At 33.4% G+C, this 13,260-nt stretch overlaps 1 protein-coding gene across 7 annotated transcripts in view; it reads left to right on the top strand.

The window, feature by feature from the left end:
- LOC121739025 (supervillin-like) overlaps window positions 1–13,260 on the top strand; it is a 246,601-nt gene that overhangs the window by 208,397 nt on the left and 24,944 nt on the right. For all 7 annotated transcript variants that reach the window (XM_042131332.1, XM_042131333.1, XM_042131336.1 and 4 more), the window contains one exon: window positions 9,030–9,140. In XM_042131332.1, the coding sequence (XP_041987266.1) occupies window positions 9,030–9,140 (111 nt within the window). The remainder of the gene's footprint in view (window positions 1–9,029; window positions 9,141–13,260) is intronic.

Here is a 13,260-nt window from a genome sequence, read left to right on the forward strand (position 1 = left end):
CACTTAAATAGTACTTATTTTAAGTCCTGTCACTGAGGAACGTTACTTAACCCGTCGAGCGAACGACTCTGCTAATGTCCAAAGTACCGTTTTCGTTTCGGATTCCAGGATTTGCAAACATTTTGCAATGGGGGTTCGCAAATCGTAAAGTTACGGATAATAACCTATAAATGACACCATACATGATATACTTACATCGTTGTAATCTACACAAAAATTCCTACCAAATCAAATAAGAATATTCTTATAAGATAAACGCTTACTTGAAAAAATTTATGTATTTTTTCATAGGTTAGTTATTTTTGCGTGATCCGACGATGCCCAAATGCACAATACAAGCTATACTAATAGTGAAAAGCGGTGTCGCGCTGCTAGGCGTAAAAAATGTATGATCCTTCTAAATTTTATGCATAGACAAGTTTCACCACGAGTCTCGTCAAGTTACTTTGTAAACTGACCCTAAGGAATAAGTACAGGATGCATAGGTAGCATTAAATATGATATTGGAAGACTTCATCTTCACATCTTAAATAATAATTAGAGAAAGGAGATAAAGATTGGGATAACAGATAAAACTTATTATAAGTACCTATGGACTGTAATACTATGTGTTATGTCTGCTTATTTCTTTCATAAAATGACTCCAGACGTTGCAACGCACTATAACCTGTACTTATAAAATAACAAAAAATTACATACATAATAATATCTTGAAATATAATATCGTCTACACATTTTTCTGCTCGCTGGGTTTTTCTATAAAATTACTCCAGATGCTGTACGCGCTATAACCTGTACCATAATATACATAAACATAATATAATATAGATACATAATGTATATACTCGCACTGCGCACGCACACGTGCAGAGTGCAGACAGTCCGGCACCGCTCAGTTATTTTGACGGCTTTGAGCTGCGCGCGCGCATCCAAAATTCGCTTTCACTGATCGCGATCGAAATCGAAAAGTGTGAAGTAATCAAAGTAAATTGAACAGTGAAACTCGTACATTTTGCACGGTTGATTTGGTTATCGAAAATCATGAAACTCTGGCACTTTTGTACCTCTACGTAGTCTGTGATCCTAGAATTGAAATTATATCAGAGTGTGGTTTAGCTTGTGTTGTGTTTTCACTTTTCAATATTTAGTTAAAAGTTTGGTTGAATTTTATGATTTTAAGGTTTCAAAATCCTTTATTTCGCGAAAGGTTTTTCAGAAATCAAGTAAAGAAATGCTGTCTTTAGGAGTATAAAATATTAGTCGATAGCTCTTCAGACTTCTTTCAGAAAACAAGAATTAGAAATTCGTTGAGATCGAAATTGATATTCTAGTGAAATATTTGGGATTTCTGAATTTTCTCTTATCAGTTACATAAAGACGTGTTATCTCCGTCTTATCGTGTCGTGGAAACATGTAAACAAGTTTCAGATAGATGGATTTTGATGCAGTTTGTTATTTCTGATTCATTACAACAATCTTAAAAATGGGCATTGTCCAAAAAAAATCACATGTACTTTTTATATTTTTTTTTTCGTTAAAATAGGGTATTTTAAGAATATAAATTAAATAATTTTGAAATTTATTGGCTAGTTTTTTTCTCGATAAATTTTTAAAGTTTCGCTCTGACGTTATTATCGGCTGCCAATTGACCTCTGCATATGTTTTAAATTTCCTTTCAATCTTATATTTTATAATGGCTGTTTCGTCAAATGCAAGTTCTCATTATATGAAAGCTGATACGAGAAGCTTACCAAAAGTTCGAAACGTAATGTTGGTCGAGTTTATTGCTAATTTAACGCCATTGAAGGTCAAACAAAGGTTAAACGTATTTGTTCAAAAATATAAGTAACTAATGGGTATTTTTTTTCGTTTATATACAGAAAAACGATCACTGACCTTATTCCTCGAAATGTTTTTGTAATGAGCAAAATTAAAAAAAATGGACAATCCCCATTGGCACTGTATTTTAGTGAAAATTGCTTTGTTTCTACTTTTTAGTATGGTACCTATCATAGAAGAGCTTGATGTGTATAGGTCTTTGTTCTAGGGTTCTTTGACCCCCTGCACCGCGTCCTCTATGTAAATTGTAAAATAATGTATAAGCGAAATAATTGATATACATTTTTTTCGTAACCTTTCCTTAAAAGTTTTAGCTATAAGAAAGTTTGTCGTAAATTATGATTCCAGTAGTTTCATGTCATTGCGGTTAAACCAAATGTCATGGTCAGGGTTATACATATACGGGTCTTAAATAGGAAGTTTACAATTCGTTTCAGCAAGGTTTTCGTCAATGTTTCTACCGATTTACGTGTTTTCTCTTCCACTATAGAAGATTTTTCCTCATTGTCTACAGTAATTATTGTACCTATTTCTTTTAAGAGTTCTGTAGTATTTTAAAATGAATAGTATTAGTCGTGTCTGTAAAAACCTTTGAAACCATTCCTTTGGCAATATTCGATTCTCCTCGTAACTACGTATTTTCTGTTGGTTTCTTATTTACACTATGTCAAACCTTTGGTAATAACCAATTGGCTTCTTTAACCTCTTAAACGTTTAAGATCAACTTAATTCCTATTAGGTATAGTCAGGGGCTTTTCTCTGTATTTATTCTAATTTTTTGCCACAATATTTTACTTATTCCTACCTATTACAGCCTACCTCTGAAAAGCTCCAATCTTCGTCACTGCAGATTCTACTGCACAGTACTGTTAGCGAATATCACTATGCTTATTCCATTTCCTTTTCCTTCCATGTCACATAATGCGAACATTTGCTTGCACGATCGTCATGAACTACATTTGGCACATGTGTGCCAGAATGTCCCTGGTCAAATATAGACACACTTTCTACTCGATTCCTTACGTGTGGTCCTATTTTACTAAATGTAAGCTATTCTATTTTCCTACTAGTTTTAATTAAACAATATAAGATTGTTTGTTTACATTGCTTATTCTAATTGGCACAGATTAAGTAGTTGTTAGTATACTACGTCCAAGGAAGCTACTTCTAATGGCGCAGAATGTAATGGTTGTTACGAAATTTTTAGCCTACTGCCTGTAGCATTAACTATACTTACTATTAAAAATATATTCTTCTTGGATTTATGTTACGATAGTAACTGTAGAAAATTCTTCGTTATACTGCCGCAGGCAAAGACATTTAATGATGATTGAACTTCAATTTAAACAAAATTTTGACATCGTATGGGGCTTTTGTCAAAATCTTCATTTAATTACAGGTATGTAATTAATGTTCGTCTCTGATTGCGGCAGTTATATATTTAATTAGCATTAGTTTGGTCCATTAATTTCAAATGAGAGTAAAATAATTATAACGATTTTAATTCGTAGAATCCAACAATTAGGTTTTCTCCTATTTATGAAATAATTCACTTGTACAAGACGTGTTATTAAATTGTGCTGCTTATAGTAATACTTATAACTGTTAATAGTTTAATTACATTTTCCTTATAAGTATTAATATAATTGTTTATAAGTATCTACAAGTATATAATAATTGAAAATTATTATCTTATTAAAACTTGTTAAAATAATAGCTATAGCAGTAATACATCACATTGATATGAAGGCAATAGTTTGTAAATATGTAAGCTAGTTACTGCTAAGCTAGTTCCTGAACGGATTTTATTAATACATTAATACACATAACATTTTTATCTCAGATAGTTTTCCGTAAGAGTTTAGCCCGCAGCTAAAAAAATTACATTTTTATAAGAATAAGAACATTTTTATTTTGTCACCACACAACACATGTAAAACATAATACATACATAATATTGTTATAAAGAATATGGTATCAAGTATGGTAGTTTTAAATTAAGCGTAGTAGGCTAGCTTGATGATGATAATGAACATGATGATGTTAGGTTTAACTTAAATAATAACAACGTTTAGTAGCCATAAAAGTGTCCATAAAACCTAACCTAAGACGCAATACATCTCGATTTAATCTCATTCAATTTTTTTGGTTGTCGTTTTTGGTAGGTTCAAGTTTTCATATTGGGAAGTCGGTAAATTGTGCTCGTTTTCCTTATAGCATTAATACTATTTCCTTTAAATGTTTACTTTCGTAACATTGCATTGTTAAAAGTTGTTATTGTTATGACTAACCTTTTTCTGTTCTTTTTGGCGAGATTTAAAATGTTTTATTTTGTCTGTAACCGCTAAAATTCCAATTTTCATCATAATTTGCATCATTTTAACACTTTGGATTTTTTTTTTTAATTGTATGGTCTACTGTTTTATATGCATCCAATCAAATAAGTCTAAAATAAGTCGTCTAGAAAGTTAGGTTACGTCGTTGTTACTCAAATCATACAAGGATTTAAATTATCAAATCGCAGTAATTATAGTCCTCAATCAGTCGCTAGCTTCCTTATTATTATGCTACTCAACGTCCGTCTCTGTCCAGGACACGATTTATAGTAAATTACTAGATGTCTGCGAATCTGGGTGCGCAAGAAGAGAATACATAGCATTTTTCGACTTTAAAAGTAGCCTTTCATTGATCTACCTTGTATCTAATCTTCACAAAGAATGAACCGATTTTGCTAATGCAAAATTGGTTCATTTTTTTGGAGTGTTTTTGTCTTAATTAAGAATTTGTAGAATTTCGAAGCTGTGTTCCTTGTACTTCTTACGTCCAATTATGTCATTACAGTGCATAGTATTGGTCAAAACTTCGATATGAAATTGGACAGGAAACGTGGCATATGTCTGTCGCTATCTCTATATCCGGAGGATTCAGTGATAACTACATTCATAATGTACCTATACCTTTAGGCCCTAGTGTCAATTCAGACCGCAACGTGACGCGCAGATGCATTTCTAAATTTGTATTGAATTGACAGATTTGCAAGACGTCTTACGCAGTTGAAATCCGTCAATTCCATACAATTTGAGAAATGCATCTACCCGTCGCTTTGCGGTCTGATTTAACCTTTATGATTAAAAAGTTATCTCTTTATGTTTTAGAATATCTTTGCTGTGCATAAAAAGTTATCTCTTTGTGTCAGTAAGGGTCAGTTACACGTCGAAGGCGCGGCGTTTTCTCTGTCGAAGGTCAAGACAACATACTGGTTTGGCGCACCTACAGCCAGTCCTCCTCACGTGTGATGCGTCACTGATAGTGTTTTTCTATGTCCTGACTCATGGCTCTCGGACTGTGATAATTTGCGTCCATTCCGCGCTCAATGATCAGTCCATGTTTGTTGATGTCCCCGCGCACTCGTTTTCCTCTCAACCGGAGTTTCACGTACAATTTACTTATGATTAAATTCTAGAATATTAAAACAGTGTCATAAGTTCATAACTCTGTGGTAAACTGGTGACATTGGTGTTAAATTGTGAACGTGCAGGATAATTTTAATTATAAATGGAAGTGCCAATGATACAAGTTATCTAAAGTGCGCTGCAACAAACAAAATGTTTTACGGCGTGATAATCGGGATCTGTGCAATACTGTTGTTAGTCTGGAAGTATGTCGTTCGTAAAAATGTTAAATCAATCGAGTACCCTCTGAGCTTCGAGGAAAATAAGAAAACAAAGGGAAACAAAGAGGTCAAAAATGAAAATGTGATCGCAGAAGAGTGTATTGATGATATTACAAGTAATTTAAATTCAATAACAAAAGAATTAGAAGATACTGCTTACAATGTAACTAAAAAGTTCAATGTTATCTCATGTGATGATATTGATTCAATAAGTGATAAGAAGATAAAGCGTGACGTTGACAACAAAACTATAATCGAAGATTACTTTAGAAATAAAACATCAACAGAAAATGAATTCGAAATCAAGAAAATCCCGCCTGTAACTGAAAAGTTAAAAGATATTAACGAAAATAACTATACGAAACGTGAAAGTCCACCAAAAGAAAGACTTGCTAATTTCTTAGAGAAAACAGTGTTGAACGACGAAAAATTGCAATCTATTTTCCAAAATCTATCACTGGATAAAGAATGCGAAAAGTTGCCAGGCACAGAATTAAAATCTTACCCAGCTGAAGAATGCTTTGCTGCATCAAAATTAAGTGTGGATGAGCCTAATTTTAATGGAAAAGAAATAAAAGTACCAGAAAATGAGGTAGAAGATGAAGAAAATGTATCAACTGCAGAAGAAAAGTCATTGCTAGCGAGACGCCTTCAGAAGCAGTCTGGTCTTCCGCCTGGTCTTAATTTTGGATCCGTCATAGGGGAGCTGAAATTGAAGACTAAGAATGCTAATGGACTGAAACCAGTGTTCAAGAAATTCGAAACCGACGCGACTGACTCTGTTGATGATTTTCAGGCATGTTTATTTTTATGTTTTCGAATTTACTAACCCACAAGTATGGTATTAGTATTTGCGTTAAGCAGTGTATAATCAGTAAAAGTTCTAAAAACTTATTCACGTAATAAATTGTTAAACAGAACACGCACAAGTTAAGGCTTTCTAAAAAGGACCGAAATTTAGATTTTAAAACAGCATTCACTGCAAACTTATAAATAAACTAGTCCCAGTAACTTTAGCGAAAGAAGCCACTTTTATGGTTTTTTTTTTTAATAAAGTTTCCGCTTGTTCTTGTTACATCATAAAATATATTATAGTCCTGGACATTGGTTAATTTTCTATAAGATTGTTGAATAGATAACTCCGCTGGTTTTCAGCGGACTAGTCCCAGTAACTTTAGCGAAACAAGCCACTTTTATGGTTTTTTTTTTTAATAAAGTTTCCGCTTGTTCTTGTTACATCATAAAATATATTATAGTCCTGGACATTGGTTAATTTTCTATAAGATTGTTGAATAGATAACTCCGCTGGTTTTCAACCCAAGATGAACTTATACTTGCCCCGATATGAAAGTTCATAATGTTGGTGATAGAAAACAAAGTTGCAGGTATGCCGAGATATCTACATTATAAAGTATATTTATTTCTTTTGCAAACAGTAAACAAAGTAATAATAGTTTTAGTCACATTTCTAAATAATAAAAAATGATGTTTCATTCGAAAAGAATTTTGCGGCTGAAGAATTTGGAATATTTTGATGATGCGACCGATGATGAAGTTGGAATTTAGGATTTGGCACAGAAACCACATTAATATTTCTATTAATCAGTGCTAATATTCCAGCATTTTCCGGAAAATGTATAGCGTCATTTGGCGCGTCAATGATATTTTTGTTACTGATTTCATTACTGATTTTCCGAGTTTATGAGATCCGGCTTTTTAATTTTTTTGGCAACAATCTGATGCCAGATGCAGGAAACACTTGTTGAGTTTATGAGACGCAATTTCTAAATATATTTGGTATTATAATGCTACGTAAATACGGATTTTGGAAGAAGTGCCAAAAGATGAGTGTGATTTCTTTGTCTCTATTTACGGTTTAAGTATTTTGTTTCATGAGTTTAATGTTTTGACCATTAAATCGACGTAGAACGTAACACCTGTCGCCACAAAATTCTTGATATTTATTTATTTATTCTTCATAAACGTACGTACACATAAAATGATGGATACTTAAATAAAAATACTGTGAATCATTGTGCATATATTTTATCAGAATACACTTTGATTAGTTAATTGAACACTGCTAACGTGTTAGTCAATTTTGAGATTTTGACGCAATATTGGTGATTCACGAATTTCTTGACACTAGTAGTAGAATATAAATGTTTGTGTGATATTAAAAAAAAAAAACACTATCTGTGGTACCTATCGACGCTAGTCGGTGGCAACTGGCAATGCATTTGGATTGTTCAAGGCTTGTTCTTGTATCGGCTATCATTAAAGAAAATAATCTTATCCTTCTATATTATATACATTCTAAAGATAGATAAAGGTAGCAATTATAAGTAAAAGTGCGTATTAGTTATAAACGAGTGATGGGACAGAAAGTAAGAATTATATTATAACAAAAAATAAAAATCCCTGAAAAGAAATCTGTGACGTTAAATTTTTTAACAAAGATTGTCGTAGGATTGAAACAAAAAGTTTAGTTTGTAGTAACCTAATAAGTAAAGAAATCATCAAGAAATCAGTTTTTTTGTTTGACATTATTATTACACTGTGTAACTAAAAATGTGTTAGTTTTGTAAACGTGGTTTCATGACAGTGTTTTAATATCTGACCATTTAATGAATATAAGCAGTAAAAAAATATCCAGCCGAACATAATATTATATCCTAAGATCCGGCCGTAAAATTCTGCATGAATCGTTTTTTTCGATCAAATATATTTTAAAATAATCTTTAGAACGTATAGAATGAATTAATGTTGGGTTGCCTTGTTAAAAGTAGCCGCAAGTACCTCTAATTGAGCAAAATGAAAGCCCGTTATTCAAACTTGCGTGTATTCAATAGAAAAGTAAGAGAATTAAGAAGAAGGAATGACATTGAGGAATGACAGGACAATACACATAAAAATAAAAACGCCTGTTAAATAAAAATAGCAATCTTGCGAGTTCTCGACGTCCTCAAATAATGCCAGGCATAACAATTGTTTGCCTGAACATTTGTCATATACAAAAGTGATGGCAACCCCAGTTTGCGGCTATCGTGCAACTGGCAACCATGGATATTCATGTACAAAATGCATAAAACTTTAATTTGGTATCAAAATTATTTAAAAAAAATCGATGCTTCAATTTTGATGAAGAACTATGTCTGTTTACGGGCTGGCAACCCTAGGTTGCGGCCGACTTAGAGCTGGCAACCATTTATACCTTATTTTCTCACGTCATTTTCTTTCAAATGATGTAAAATTTACTGAAAAAATATACATGCAAATTATATGCATTTATCTCATGAACATTCAACTTAATTAGAGGTACTTGCGGCTACTTTTGACAAGGCAACCTAACATTAATCCTTTCTATACGTTCTAAAGATCAATTTAAAATATATTTGATCGAAAAAAACGATTCCTGCAGGATTTTACGGTCGGATCCAATACTATTATAATCTACTCCTTTTTGGAATATGTTAAAAAGTGAACGATGTGAAATGAACAATGACTTTTGTTACAGGAGTCGTTGAACGCGAGCGTGGATGAGAAGAAGAAGGTCCACATTGAGGAGAACGAGCTTGGGTCCAACATCCTCGCCGAGAGACGGAACAAGCTAGAGACAGCGGCACAGGTGAGCTATAGCCTATAAGCTAAGCTGATTTATGTATAGACTTCTGCCGGTTTTATTTAGCGGTGGAACAAGCTGTTAGAAACAGCCGCACAGGCGAGCTATAAGCTGTTATGCTGTAGTTTTATGTATATTTTGCTGTTTTATTTTACTGTTGTGACTGTCGATTCTATATTTTTAACGTTTATACGTCATCTTCGATATGGTTTTGATTTTGCCAATAATAAAATTTGTCAGTGTCACATAAATGATTTTATACGCTACGCAATCTGATTGGTTAAATTTCCAAATAATCTGATGTTTAACGTTGCTGAAAATATTATTTTACTGTTTGCTCTGAACTAGCTCAAAGCTGAATTAACTATGAATTAAATATTTCCAGCAAAGTTATGATTTGATCTGTTGATAAAAAATCTGCACAGCCATAAAAGTTTTATTTCGTTTCTTAAATCTTAACATTAATCCATCTTGACTCTTTAAAACACAATCCAGAATTTTTGGCAATATTTTCTGGATGTTAGCCAAATTATTTATATATATTAGGTCAATAACATCTCGTACCAAAACAAGTGTCGAAATATTTGTCCATGGTTTGAACATTTAATATTGATTTTTTGGCTTGTCAGCGATGTATTGGCGATTTATATTATTTGGCTAGGCCTTAAATGCGGCGAATGCGAATGTTTTATATTACGATATTAATATTATGTAACGTAATATTTGAATACTATTTAATGATGATTTTCATCTGAAAGTTTATTTTGACAATAAGATTTGCTATGTTCATAGTTGGTTATGGCCTATGGGTTACTGGTTAGTTGTGATAAAATATTTTTTTAAGGCTGTCTACATAACATGCAGTAAGATCTTGGCAGAGTATCTAAGTGGTTAAGGTGACTTCATTATTAACCTAAACATTTGTTGCAAAAATGTAACAATTATGAGCATGCAGCTTGGCACGTACCTCTAATACATATTTATGATATTAAGTTGTAAATATACGGTTTATGTAATGCTATGTTATAAAATCAAGGTTTTACAATTTACGCGCAACATAATATAATAGCTGACCGTATACATATTTATAGAAAACTCCCACACGGTTATAAAATAATAGATTGACAAACGCGCAAAAAATATTAAAATTAAGTAGTTTTGGAAAATCACTTGCCAGTTGCTATCGCTTCTTTATAGAATCGCCAATCAAAATGTATGGGACTGACATTTATTTATATACGAGTCGAACATCAACTTCGGCATGATATTAAACGCTTTTAAGCCAATTCCATACATTTTTTTCGGCGATTCTATAAAGAAGCCATAAAGAAAACGTCTTCGTTAAAGGGTCGACGTTGACGACGACGGACGCTGTGTAAATATTTTAATTGTTAAAAGGGATATTATGTTACCTACTACTAGTATAAATATGCTTGCTACACTTTTTACGTGGGAACAATGTGAAGTGCATCGTACTTGCAACCTGATGATATCTGCGCAGGCGCAGGCGGCCAGACTATACAATGTACGGTGTACCGGGGTATTGTGATGCTATCATCGCCCGTGATGAATGCTAAATGGCCTTTTGTGTGTGAATTTGCTGGGTAATGTTAGGAAATATTATGTAGACACACAGAAATACTGGAAGACGTCGAAATAATGCATGTAGATTTGATATAAAAATTAAATGTCCAAATTTTCTTACAGAAACGCAACATATTCTAAGTTCAAAGTAGGTGTATATTTAAAAAAAAAGAGAGGTTTGTAGGGAAGTTACTACAAAAAAAATGAGACAACAATATATAAATAAGTCCTGATTGCTTGCAGAAGCCAGCTCATGGGCGTATCGAGGGGGGGGCAGGGGGGGGCAGCTGCCCCCCCCTGGATCATGTTGACGTTCCTACTAAGTATATTATCTAGTACTTTTATCTATAAAAATTAAAAATTAAGAACGAATTTTTGCCATTTGTTTGCAATACAATATATTTACAACTAAAAATTATAATTTTTTTATTCTTTATAAACACATAGCTTATGAAAAATCTGATTTGCCCCCCCCTGGCCCAGAACCTGGGTGATTTGCCCGCCCCTGGCACCAGAACCTGGGTAATTTGCCCCCCCCTGGCCCAGAACCTGGGTACGCCCATGAGCCAGCTTAAACATTAAAAGCTATATCTTTCTAAAAAGGGTTCTATTTTGTAAACCTAACCACTTCATTATTATGAAGACGTATAATACTGAGATATTTATTCATCGTAGTTTAGCGTATCAAAACATTTAATCCGCCGTATAAGGCACTGATCGTTGGCGGCTACTGTTTAACTCTAGTCTCTATATCGATGTGACCGATGAATAAACACCTTTGTTTACTAGAAGAGTATATTATGTTGTGTTTTCTTTTTATATTAGTATCTAATAATGTTATATAATCTCGTAGAATTTACAGAAAAATCTGAGCAGAAACAAAAATAATACGAAAAAAAATATTGGAACATCACCTGCTACTGTTCAAAACATTTATGGTTATTCCATTAGGCGACCAACCCATTTGTTTATCTATATATATATATATATAAAACTCAACGGTGACTGACTGACATGGTGATCTATCAATGCACAATTAACCCAAACCACTGGACCGATCGGGCTGAAATTTGGCATGCAGGTAGATAATATGACGTAGGCATCCGCTAAGAAAGGATTTTGATTAATTCTACCTCCAAGGGGTTAAAATAGGGGATGAAAGTTTGTATATAATAATACTTATTAATGGGAGCGAAGCCGCGGGCAAAAGCTCGTTACATCATAAAGATTTAGAACTACGCGACTACCCCTTGAATTTTACTATTCGGCTTTTTCACATTACATAAGCGTACGACATACAAAAAGTGCAACTTTGTTTTATATTAAGCTATGTATTTAAAGTTTTTAATCGGGACTTAACGCGACTTATTTAAGTAGTAATGCTACTACTTTTTCTCGACGTTCTCGTGACCACGGCCGTTGCAACACGGCCGAAACGTCGAGAAAAAGTATGTACTCGTAGTAGCATTACTACTTAAATAAGTCGCGCTAAGTCCCGATTAAAAAGTTTAATTATAATGCAACGCGAAAGTTTAAAATGTTATATTGAGCTATGTAGTAATTCTATGCTCATAAAAATTTCGCACTCCGTTAAACAATACAACCTCACGCAGGACGTAACAAATATCAAGGCGTTTCATAATAATTGCTCCGACTTCGACCCAGCCCGATCCTTCGGCGTTTCCGGCTCTCCATATCATTGCCTTCACCAATAACACCCGTTATTACTTGTGAAAGGGTTTCCTGAAATATTAGGGTTTAATTGTTAATTATTTTAAATATGTACTACGGTTCATAATTGGTTATTGGTTGTACCGCGCAACTTTGTTAGAAATTCGTGTGTTGCGCGGAAACCGATTTATGTTCTTTAGTTATTTCTTTACTGAGAGTTAAGTTCCATAAATTCTACAAATTTGGTAAAGCGTTTGAGCATCAATGAGTAACAGATAGACAGACATTCAGAGACACTTTTGTTTTAAATATTAGTATGGATCGCAAGCAAAGTGCTATAGAAATATTGTCATTTTTAGGGTTACGTACCCAATGAGTAAAAACGGGACACTATTACTGAGACTTCGATGCCTGTCCGTCTGTCTGTCTCCAGGTTGTAACTCAAGAACGCGACGGTAATACCTAGAGAGTTGAAATTTTCACGGATTATGTATTTCTTTTGCCGTTATAACAACAAATACAAAAAAAAAATAATATTTAAGGGGGGCTCCCATACTACAAACGTTATTTTTTAAACATTTTTTGCTCGGTATTAATGATGACAACAACCTAACATGTTCACAAAATACTCAGTTTAATTTATAACTAGCTGTTACCCGCGACCTCGTCCGCGTCAACAAAATTTAAAATACATAGGGAAAAAATAAAAAAGTAAAAAATATCCTCCTCCTTTTTGGAAGTCGGTTAAAAAGTAGCCTAAGTTACTCCTTATTACATCAGCTCAAAGTCCCGTCAAAATCGGTCCAGCCATTTCGGAGATTAGCCGGAACAAACAGACAGACATACAGACAGACAAAAATTCTAAAAATTG

Source organism: Aricia agestis, chromosome Z (genome assembly GCF_905147365.1).
Source record: "Aricia agestis chromosome Z, ilAriAges1.1, whole genome shotgun sequence".
In the NCBI taxonomy this organism is placed as follows: Eukaryota; Metazoa; Arthropoda; class Insecta; order Lepidoptera; family Lycaenidae; genus Aricia; species Aricia agestis.